The sequence below is a fragment of the Bombina bombina genome, chromosome 10 (genome assembly GCF_027579735.1).
Source record: "Bombina bombina isolate aBomBom1 chromosome 10, aBomBom1.pri, whole genome shotgun sequence".
NCBI classification, from domain to species: domain Eukaryota; kingdom Metazoa; phylum Chordata; class Amphibia; order Anura; family Bombinatoridae; genus Bombina; species Bombina bombina.
Genome location: NC_069508.1, coordinates 5,758,667 through 5,771,111, shown reverse-complemented (window position 1 = coordinate 5,771,111; position 12,445 = coordinate 5,758,667). Strand labels below are relative to the sequence as shown.

At 40.7% G+C, this 12,445-nt stretch overlaps 1 protein-coding gene across 1 annotated transcript in view; it reads left to right on the top strand.

The window, feature by feature from the left end:
* Positions 1 to 12,445, top strand: part of SASS6 (SAS-6 centriolar assembly protein) — a 131,586-nt gene that overhangs the window by 50,855 nt on the left and 68,286 nt on the right. The window contains exons 3-4 of the mRNA XM_053693745.1: positions 743 to 822; positions 11,141 to 11,245. Coding sequence (XP_053549720.1) covers positions 743 to 822; positions 11,141 to 11,245 — 185 coding nt within the window. The remainder of the gene's footprint in view (positions 1 to 742; positions 823 to 11,140; positions 11,246 to 12,445) is intronic.

Sequence of the window (12,445 nt, the reverse complement as noted above, 5' to 3'; positions counted from 1 at the left end):
TGTGTATATACTGTGTGTGTGTGTGTGTATATACTGTGTGTGTGTGTGTATATACTGTGTGTGTGTGTGTGTATATACTGTGTGTGTGTGTATATACTGTGTGTGTGTGTGTATATACTGTGTGTGTGTGTGTATATACTGTGTGTGTGTATATACTGTGTGTGTGTATATACTGTGTGTGTGTGTGTATGTACTGTGTGTGTGTGTGTATGTACTGTGTGTGTATGTACTGTGTGTGTATGTACTGTGTGTGTATGTACGGTGTGTGTATATACTGTGTGTGTATATACTGTGTGTGTATATACTGTGTGTGTATATACTGTGTGTGTATATACTGTGTGTGTGTGTATATACTGTGTGTGTGTATACTGTGTGTGTGTGTATATACTGTGTGTGTGTATATACTGTGTGTGTGTATATACTGTGTGTGTGTATATACTGTGTGTGTGTATATACTGTGTGTGTGTATATACTGTGTGTGTGTATATACTGTGTGTGTGTATATACTGTGTGTGTGTATATACTGTGTGTGTGTATATACTGTGTGTGTGTATATACTGTGTGTGTATATACTGTGTGTGTGTGTATATTGTGTGTGTGCTGTATATACAGTGTTGTACTGACCCCCCCTATGTACACACACACACAAACCTAGCACAGTGAGACTAAAGCAGGACAGGCATGGGGGGGTCAGTACAACAAACTGTGCTCTAGCCCTCCTTGACTTCACATTTCATTTCAGGAGCTGGTTGTGCGTGTGACGGATGACACAGACCCTCTGTTTTTATACCACCTTGTCATTTCTGAGGATGATTTCCAGAGGTAAGTGCTGCTGGCCATGTAATGAAACTCCTGCTGTCTAGATATGCAGCAAAGGCTTATGGTAGAATCTTGTAGGGACAAGGGAAAGCCTGAGTGATGGCACTAAACATGAATGGGTTAATAAGTGACCCTTTATTTGAAGTAAAATATAAAAAGCTTAGTGATTCTGGAGCAGCTGGGCATTGACAATACACAAATCTATATAAGGGACATTTATAAGTAACTGTTCCTACCCTGTGGACCCTAATTTTTCCAGGAGCAGGAAAGAAATTTTTGTATTTTCCCCAAAACGCACAACGTCTTCTTATAATAAATCGTGTTTTATATACAGCATCTCCCTGGGCCCCATATAAAGCTGCTGCTCACTCATATGGGATCAGTCTGAATGTTACTCAGGTCTATAGCACATTAGTTCTGTAAGCAGATCGGTAACGCTGTGTCTAGTTCATCTCCCTGGGCCCCATATAAAGCTGCTGCTCACTCATATGGGATCAGTCTGAATGTTACTCAGGTCTATAGCACATTAGTTCTGTAAGCAGATCGGTAACTCTGTGTCTAGTTCATCTCCCTGGGCCCTATATAAAGCTGCTGTCACTCATATGGGATCTGTCTGAATGTTACTCAGGTCTATAGCACATTAGTTCTGTAAGCAGATCGGTAACGCTGTGTCTAGTTCATCTCCCTGGGCCCCATATAAAGCTGCTGTCACTCATATGGGATCCGTCTGAATGTTACTCAGGTCTATAGCACATTAGTTCTGTAAGCAGATCGGTAACGCTGTGTCTAGTTCATCTCCCTGGGCCCCATATAAAGCTGCTGTCACTCATATGGGATCCGTCTGAATGTTACTCAGGTCTATAGCACATTAGTTCTGTAAGCAGATCGGTAACTGTGTCTAGTTCATCTCCCTGGGCCCCATATAAAGCTGCTGTCACTCATATGGGATCCGTCTGAATGTTACTCAGGTCTATAGCACATTAGTTCTGTAAGCAGATCGGTAACTCTGTGTCTAGTTCATCTCCCTGGGCCCCATATAAAGCTGCTGTCACTCATATGGGATCCGTCTGAATGTTACTCAGGTCTATAGCACATTAGTTCTGTAAGCAGATCGGTAACGCTGTGTCTAGTTCATCTCCCTGGGCCCCATATAAAGCTGCTGCTCACTCATATGGGATCCGTCTGAATGTTACTCAGGTCTATAGCACATTAGTTCTGTAAGCAGATCGGTAACGCTGTGTCTAGTTCATCTCCCTGGGCCCCATATAAAGCTGCTGTCACTCATATGGGATCCGTCTGAATGTTACTCAGGTCTATAGCACATTAGTTCTGTAAGCAGATCGGTAACTGTGTCTAGTTCATCTCCCTGGGCCCCATATAAAGCTGCTGCTCACTCATATGGGATCCGTCTGATTGTTACTCAGGTCTATAGCACATTAGTTCTGTAAGCAGATCGGTAACGCTGTGTCTAGTTCATCTCCCTGGGCCCCATATAAAGCTGCTGCTCACTCATATGGGATCCGTCTGAATGTTACTCAGGTCTATAGCACATTAGTTCTGTAAGCAGATCGGTAACGCTGTGTCTAGTTCATCTCCCTGGGCCCCATATAAAGCTGCTGCTCACTCATATGGGATCCGTCTGAATGTTACTCAGGTCTATAGCACATTAGTTCTGTAAGCAGATCGGTAACGCTGTGTCTAGTTCATCTCCCTGGGCCCCATATAAAGCTGCTGCTCACTCATATGGGATCCGTCTGATTGTTACTCAGGTCTATAGCACATTAGTTCTGTAAGCAGATCGGTAACGCTGTGTCTAGTTCATCTCCCTGGGCCCCATATAAAGCTGCTGTCACTCATATGGGATCCGTCTGAATGTTACTCAGGTCTATAGCACATTAGTTCTGTAAGCAGATCGGTAACGCTGTGTCTAGTTCATCTCCCTGGGCCCCATATAAAGCTGCTGTCACTCATATGGGATCCGTCTGAATGTTACTCAGGGCTATAGCACATTAGTTCTGTAAGCAGATCGGTAACTCTGTGTCTAGTTCATCTCCTTGGGCCCCATATAAAGCTGCTGCTCACTCATATGGGATCCGTCTGAATGTTACTCAGGTCTATAGCACATTAGTTCTGTAAGCAGATCGGTAACGCTGTGTCTAGGTCATCTCCCTGGGCCCCATATAAAGCTGCTGCTCACTCATATGGGATCAGTCTGAATGTTACTCAGGTCTATAGCACATTAGTTCTGTAAGCAGATCGGTAACGCTGTGTCTAGTTCATCTCCCTGGGCCCCATATAAAGCTGCTGTCACTCATATGGGATCCGTCTGAATGTTACTCAGGTCTATAGCACATTAGTTCTGTAAGCAGATCGGTAACGCTGTGTCTAGTTCATCTCCCTGGGCCCCATATAAAGCTGCTGTCACTCATATGGGATCTGTCTGAATGTTACTCAGGTCTATAGCACATTAGTTCTGTAAGCAGATCGGTAACTGTGTCTAGTTCATCTCCCTGGGCCCCATATAAAGCTGCTGCTCACTCATATGGGATCCGTCTGATTGTTACTCAGGTTCTATAACAGCGTTGTTGATCTGTTTACAAAAATAATCTGTTATAGAACCTGAGGTTCCTATATAACTGCACATGATTTTGGAGGTGTTAAGGTAAACATTGCAGAGATACAAAGAAACAATACGCAGTAGATAACTTCTTACAACATCATCAAATTAGTGTCTTAATTGGCTGAAACAAAGGTTTCTGACTTTAAACAAGACTAGAACCTAGGTACTTTTATGAAGCAATGTTTTACATATCACAATACATCTCTATTTATACATTTTTTGTTCTTCAGACTTGCAGAATAGATATCCTTCATGCAGCTAGAAGACACTTTTGGAGTTCTGAACACACTAAGGCAACTCAATAAGGGGAATATTGCTTGGGCCACTTTTGGGCTTCTTGAAAATATGAGGACTACTATAAATGTTGTCATAGGAAATAACGCTTTTCAATTGTATAGGCCACTTTTGCACCTCTAAAATCGATGAGACTTACCACTTTAATTCTGTTTATATATGTGTTGCTGCAGTAACTAATAAACTCAAGAAAAGTTGGCTCAGTCTTGGACCTAAAATATTCTCTAGAAATATTTGAGATGGGGAAACTCCCAGTTTCAAATAATATAAGCATAAAAAAAATGTAACCCCCAACTGATAGATATCAGCCCCTTTTGGTCTGCTGGATATAGTGATTCACTGGTAGAGGTGAGTTACAGGGGAGGGATACATATAGGACCACTAGTATATCTTCTGTAGTGTAAAAATACATTAGTACCTACAAACTCCCGTACGCCTATGGAACATATTACGGTAACTCCATATGGGGAGTATTGTTTATGCCACTTTTAGGCTCTTAGAAATATGTGAAAAATACTAAAAAAAATTGAAGGAAATTTCAATCCTAGGATTGAAAATATTGTACACTTAGGAAGCACTCTTGCCTGAGATAGGGGGACTCTAAGTAGGAACACAGGTTCTCAGGTGTGGAGAGGGGCGGTCTGAGCCGTAATAATTTAAAATTTAACCTTTATTAAGATTTATATTAAAATAATAGTCCATGAACAAACAAATACTTAAATTAAAAACACAGATGAAATGGGGAGTATTGTGTGCAGTGTGTTTTTGACGTAAAGGGTTATTGCTGGGGTTAATTCATAAACCTAGGACGAATGATCCCTAGTCCAGAATATGTTCCCACCGTGAGGAAATAGTGTATGGTACGTTAGGATTCCTAAGGTCTGCCATCCACCTAATATGTAGTATTCAAGTCTGTTGAGCAACCAAGTACTCTTTAATGGGAGTTCCAATAGTTAGTATACTACTGTGTTCTTACTTTTGATATCCTGTATTAGGCAAACAGTAGCTGTTAGTATTAATACATCTATTGCAGAGCTGGATGAGAAGGAAGATCCAATCCTCCTTATATTCTACAGCAACTGAGTGTTCTTGACTAAAGGCTTAAATAGTTGATACACTGTTGTATTCTCTTTTTAATTGAAAGTTGCTATTGATGTCATTGGTACATCTGTTACTATGCTAATTACAAAGAATATTCCAGTCATCCTTGAATTCTATAATAAAACACACGGTTATAGGCTGATGCAAATGTTCATATAGCCAAATTTTGTATTATGGAGGCTTGTATTAGTGTTTGCAATATTGCCTTATAATGGGTTAATTCTTGTAAGTTAAATAAACCTGAGTGTACTTATATCTTGTTTATTTTGCAGCAGGTTTTTAAGTACACTCAGGTTTATTTAACTTACAAGAAATATCTCCACATTCTGATTCACAGAGATCATCATCATCAGTTCCTCAGGTTCGCCTTCTTAGACAGGCATTACCAGTTTGTGGCTCTTCCCTTTGGGTTAGCCACGGCACCAAGAGTCTTTACGAAGGTTCTAGGGTCCCTACTGGCGGTTCTAAGGCCACAGGGCATAGCGGTGGCTCCTTACCTAGACGACATTCTGATACAGGCGTCGACTTTTCAAATCGCCAAGTCCCATACGGACATTGTTCTGGCCTTTCTGAGGTCTCATGGGTGGAAGGTGAACGAAGAAAAGAGTTCTTTCTCCCCTCTCACAAGAGTTTCCTTCCTAGGAACTCTGATAGATTCAGTAGAAATGAAAATTTTTCTGACAGAGGTCAGGTTATCAAAGCTTCTAACTTCCTGCCGTGCTCTTCATTCCACGTCTCGGCCATCAGTGGCTCAGTGTATGGAAGTAATCGGCCTAATGGTAGCGGCAATGGACATAGTTCCGTTTGCCCGTCTACATCTCAGACCACTGCAACTTTGCATGCTCAATCAATGGAATGGGGACTACACAGATTTGTCCCCTCTGCTAATTCTGGATCAAGAGACCAGGGATTCTCTTCTCTGGTGGTTATCTCGGGTCCATCTGTCCAGGGGAATGAGTTTCCGCAGGCCAGAGTGGACTATAGTGACGACAGATGCCAGCCTTCTGGGCTGGGGCGCAGTCTGGAACTCCCTGAAGGCTCAGGGTTCGTGGACTCGGGAGGAAGCCCTCCTTCCGATAAACAAACATTCTGGAACTGAGAGCGATATTCAATGCTCTTCAGGCTTGGCCTCAACTAGCTGCGGTCAGGTTCATCAGATTTCAGTCGGACAATATCACGACTGTAGCCTATATCAACCATCAGGGGGGAACAAGAAGCCCCCTCGCAATGTTGGAGGTTTCAAAGATAATTCTATGGGCAGAGGTACACTCTTGCCATCTCTCAGCTATCCATATCCCAGGAGTAGAGAACTGGGAGGCGGATTTTCTAAGTCGGCAGACTTTTCATCCGGGGGAGTGGGAGCTCCATCCGGAGGTATTTGCCCAGCTTCAACTATGGGGCAAACCAGAACTGGATCTGATGACGTCTCGTCAGAACGCCAAGATTCCTTGTTACGGGTCCTGGTCAAGGGATCCCCAGGCAGCGCTGATAGATGCTCTAGCAGTGCCCTGGTCCTTCAGCCTGGCTTATGTGTTCCCACCATTTCCTCTCCTCACTCGTCTGATTGCCAAGATCAAGCAGGAGAGAGCTTCGGTGATTTTGATAACACCTGCGTGGCCACGCAGGATTTGGTATGCAGATCTGGTGGACATGTCGTCCTTTCCACCATGGACTCTGCCGCTGAGGCAGGACCTTCTTCTCCAAGGTCCATTCAAACATCCAAATCTAATTTCTCTGCGGCTGACTGCTTGGAGATGGAACGCTTGATTTTATCAAAACGTGGTTTCTCAGAGTCGGTCATTGATACCTTGATTCAGGCTCGAAAGCCTTTCACAAGGAAAATCTATCATAAGATATGGTGTAAATATCTTCATTGGTGTTTATCCATGTGTTACTCATGGAGTAAGGTCAGGATTCCTAGGATATTATCCTTTCTCCAAGAAGGATTGGAGAAGGTATTGTCAGCTAGTTCCTTAAAGGGACAGATTTCTGCTCTGTCCTTCTGCACAAGCGTCTGGCAGATGTTCCAGATGTTCAGGCGTTTTGTCAGGCTTTAGTTAGAATCAAGCCTGTGTTTAAACCTGTTGCTCCGCCATGGAGTTTTAATTTAGTTCTTAAAGTTCTTCAAGGGGTTCCGTTTGAACCTCTGCATTCCATAGATATCAAGCTTTTAGCTTGGAAAGTTCTGTTTTTGGTAGCTATCTCTTCGGCTCGAAGAGTTTCAGAGTTATCTGCCTTACAGTGTGATTCCCCTTATCTGATCTTCCATGCAGATAAGGTAGTTTTGCGTACCAAGCTTGGGTTTCTTCCTAAGGTGGTATCCAATAAGAATATCAATCAAGAGATTGTTGTTCCATCACTGTGTCCTAATCCTTCTTCAAAGAAGGAACGTCTATTACACAATCTTGACGTGGTTCGTGCTTTAAAGTTTTATTTACAAGCTACTAAGGATTTTCGTCAAACATCTGCATTGTTTGTTGTCTACTCTGGACAGAGGAGAGGCCAAAAGGCTTCGGCATCTTCTCTTTCTTTTTGGCTGAGAAGCATAATCCGTTTAGCTTATGAGACTGCTGGTCAGCAGCCTCCTGAAAGAATTACAGCTCATTCCACTAGAGCTGTGGCTTCCACATGGGCTTTTAAAAATGAGGCTTCTGTTGAACAGATTTGTAAGGCGGCGACTTGGTCTTCGCTTCATACTTTTTCTAAATTCTACAAATTTGATACTTTTGCTTCCTCAGAGGCTATTTTTGTGAGAAAGGTCTTGCAGGCAGTGGGGCCTTCCTTTTAAGTTCCTGCCTTGTCCCTCCCTTCATCTGTGTCCTAAAGCTTTGGTATTGGTATCCCACAAGTAATGGATGAACCCGTGGACTGGATACACCTTACAAGAGAAAACAAAATTTATGCTTACCTGATAAATTTCTTTCTCTTGTGGTGTATCCAGTCCACGGCCCGCCCTGTCACTTTAAGGCAGGTGTTTTTTATTTTTAAACTACAGTCACCACTGCACCCTATAGTTTCTCCTTTTTCTTGCTTGTCTTCGGTCGAATGACTGGGGATGGGGGTTAGGGGAGGAGCTATATAGACAGCTCTGCTGTGGGTGTCCTCTTGCAGCTTCCTGTTGGGAAGGAGAATATCCCACAAGTAATTGATGAACCAGTGGACTGGATACACCACAAGAGAGAGAAATTAATCAGGTAAGCATAATTTTTGTTTTTTAACGTATTGTCCTTTACTGTGTTAATAAACCATCTAATTTTTACTTTTATTTGCTATCACTGTTCTATTAATTTAATTTGGGTTATTTGGCAAGTACAATTAACTACACAATCATTAATAGACTGCCGTAGGCGCCACCTCCAATCTTTTTGTTTTTGTTTTTAACCCTCTGTTACAGACTGCATGGTTAGTGAGAAGTGCAGTTAGTGAGGTTGGCAGGTCTGTTCACCCTTTTTAGTTTTAGTATACACAACCCTTTTCCACTTGTTTGTTCCTATATAACTGCACATGATTTATTTACTGACGTTACTTATTTTACAGGATCCTGTAGTACCTGAGGTTCCTATATAACTGCACATGATTTATTTACTGACGTTACTTATTGTACAGGATCCTGTAGTACCTGAGGTTCCTATATAACTGCAGTAACTTATTGTACAGGATCCTGTAGTACCTGAGGTTCCTATATAACTGCAGTAACTTATTGTACAGGATCTTGTAGTACCTGAGGTTCCTATATAACTGCACATGATTTATTTACTGACGTTACTTATTGTACAGGATCCTGTAGTACCTGAGGTTCCTATATTACTGCAGTAACTTATTGTACAGAATCCTGTAGTACCTGAGGTTCCTATATTACTGCAGTAACTTATTGTACAGGATCCTGTAGTACCTGAGGTTCCTATATTACTGCAGTAACTTATTGTACAGGATCCTGTAGTACCTGAGGTTCCTATATAATGGCACATGATTTATTTACTGACGTTACTGCAGTAACTTATTGTACAGGATCCTGTAGTACCTGAGGTTCCTATATTACTGCAGTAACTTATTTTACAGGATCCTGTAGTACCTGAGGTTCCTATATAACTGCACATGATTTATTTACTGACGTTACTGCAGTAACTTATTGTACAGGATCCTGTAGTACCTGAGGTTCCTATATAACGGCACATGATTTATTTACTGATATTACTGCAGTAACTTATTGTACAGGATCCTGTAGTACCCGAGGTTCCTATATAACTGCAGTAACTTATTTTACAGGATCCTGTAGTACCTGAGGTTCCTATATAACTGCACATGATTTATTTACTGATGTTAATTATTGTACAGGATCCTGTAGTACCTGAGGTTCCTATATAACTGCACATGATTTATTTACTGACGTTACTTATTGTACAGGATCCTGTAGTACCTGAGGTTCCTATATAACTGCACATGATTTATTTACTGACATTACTGCAGTAACTTATTGTACAGGATCCTGTAGTAACTGAGGTTCCTATATTACTGCAGTAACTTATTGTACAGGATCCTGTAGTAACTGAGGTTCCTATATTACTGCAGTAACTTATTGTACAGGATCCTGTAGTACCTGAGGTTCCTATATAACTGCACATGATTTATTTACTGACGTTACTGCAGTAACTTATTGTACAGGATCCTGTAGTACCTGAGGTTCCTATATAACGGCACATGATTTATTTACTGATATTACTGCAGTAACTTATTGTACAGGATCCTGTAGTACCCGAGGTTCCTATATAACGGCACATGATTTATTTACTGATATTACTGCAGTAACTTATTGTACAGGATCCTGTACTACCTGAGGTTCCTATATAACTGCAGTAACTTATTGTACTGTATCCTGTAGTACCTGAGGTTCCTATATAACTGCACATGATTTATTTACTGACGTTACTGCAGTAACTTATTGTACTGGATCCTGTAGTACCTGAGGTTCCTATATAACTGCACATGATTTATTTACTGACGTTACTGCAGTAACTTATTGTACTGGATCCTGTAGTACCTGAGGTTCCTATATAACTGCATATGATTTATTTACTGACGTTACTGCAGTAACTTATTGTACAGGATCCTGTAGTACCTGAGGTTCCTATATTACTGCAGTAACTTATTTTGCAGGATCCTGTAGTACCTGAGGTTCCTATATAACTGCACATGATTTATTTACTGACGTTACTGCAGTAACTTATTGTACAGGATCCTGTAGTACCTGAGGTTCCTATATTACTGCAGTAACTTATTGTACAGGATCCTGTAGTACCTGAGGTTCCTATATTACTGCAGTAACTTATTGTACAGGATCCTGTAGTACCTGAGGTTCCTATATTACTGCAGTAACTTATTGTACAGGATCCTGTAGTACCTGAGGTTCCTATATTACTGCAGTAACTTATTTTACAGGATCCTGTAGTACCTGAGGTTCCTATATAACTGCACATGATTTATTTACTGACGTTACTGCAGTAACTTATTGTACTGGATCCTGTAGTACCTGAGGTTCCTATATAACTGCACATGATTTATTTACTGACGTTACTGCAGTAACTTATTGTACTGGATCCTGTAGTACCTGAGGTTCCTATATAACTGCATATGATTTATTTACTGACGTTACTGCAGTAACTTATTGTACAGGATCCTGTAGTACCTGAGGTTCCTATATTACTGCAGTAACTTATTTTACAGGATCCTGTAGTACCTGAGGTTCCTATATAACTGCACATGATTTATTTACTGACGTTACTGCAGTAACTTATTGTACAGGATCCTGTAGTACCTGAGGTTCCTATATTACTGCAGTAACTTATTGTACAGGATCCTGTAGTACCTGAGGTTCCTATATTACTGCAGTAACTTATTGTACAGGATCCTGTAGTACCTGAGGTTCCTATATAACGGCACATGATTTATTTACTGATATTACTGCAGTAACTTATTGTACAGGATCCTGTAGTACCTGAGGTTCCTATATAACTGCACATGATTTATTTACTGACGTTACTGCAGTAACTTATTGTACAGGATCCTGTAGTACCTGAGGTTCCTATATTACTGCAGTAACTTATTGTACAGGATCCTGTAGTACCTGAGGTTCCTATATTACTGCAGTAACTTATTGTACAGGATCCTGTAGTACCTGAGGTTCCTATATAACTGCAGTAACTTATTGTACAGGGTCCTGTACTACCTGAGGTTCCTATATAACTGCTTATGATTTATTATAAGGTACAGATCCTGTAGATGATTTCGCCCTCTCTCTCATGTATTTAGCCTGAAGACACAACAAGGTCTGCTGGTAGATTTTTCGGCGTTCCCTCAGAAGTTTATTGATCTGATCCATCACTGCGCTGAGGAAGAGATTAAAGCTGCGCCACGGTAAGTGATGTCACTCCCAGCGGTTTGCTTCAGGAGACTGTCATAGCAAATGGGAATTAAAGGGACATGAAACCCAAAAATGTTCTTTCATGATTCAGATAGAGAATCCAATTTTTAAAAAGTTTCCAATTTACTTTTATTATCATATTTGCTTTGTTCTCATCATTCTCTTTGTTGAATAGATATGTAGGTAGCGTGCACGTCTGGAGCACTCCATGACAGGAAATAGCGCTGCCATCTAGTGCTCTTGTTAATGTATAACATTGTTATAAAACTGCTGCCATCTAGTGCTCTTGCTAATGTATAACATTGTTATAAAACTGCTGCCATCTAGTGCTCCTGCTAATGTATAACATTGTTATAAAACTGCTGCCATCTAGTGCTCTTGCTAATGTATAACAATTTTATAAAACTGCTGCCATCTAGTGCTCTTGCTAATGTATAACATTGTTATAAAACTGCTGCCATCTAGTGCTCTTGCTAATGTATAACATTGTTATAAAACTGCTGCCATCTAGTGCTCCTGCTAATGTGTAACATTGTTATAAAACTGCTGCCATCTAGTGCTCTTGCTAATGTATAACATTATAAAACTGCTGCCATCTAGCGCTCTTGCTAATGTATAACATTGTTATACAGGGAGTGCAGAATTATTAGGCAAGTTGTATTTTTGAGGATTAATTTTATTATTGAACAACAACCATGTTCTCAATGAACCCAAAAAACTCATTAATATCAAAGCTGAATATTTTTGGAAGTAGTTTTTAGTTTGTTTTTAGTTATAGCTATTTTAGGGGGATATCTGTGTGTGCAGGTGACTATTACTGTGCATAATTATTAGGCAACTTAACAAAAAACAAATATATACCCATTTCAATTATTTATTTTTACCAGTGAAACCAATATAACATCTCAACATTCACAAATATACATTTCTCCAACATTGGTGTGTCCGGTCCACGGCGTCATCCTTACTTGTGGGATATTCTCTTCCCCAACAGGAAATGGCAAAGAGTCCCAGCAAAGCTGGTCACATGATCCCTCCTAGGCTCCGCCCACCCCAGTCATTCTCTTTGCCGTTGCACATGCAACATCTCCACGGAGATGGTTAAGAGTTTTTTTGGTGTTTAAATGTAGTTTTTATTCTTCTATCAAGTGTTTGTTATTTTAAAATAGTGCTGGTATGTACTATTTACTCTG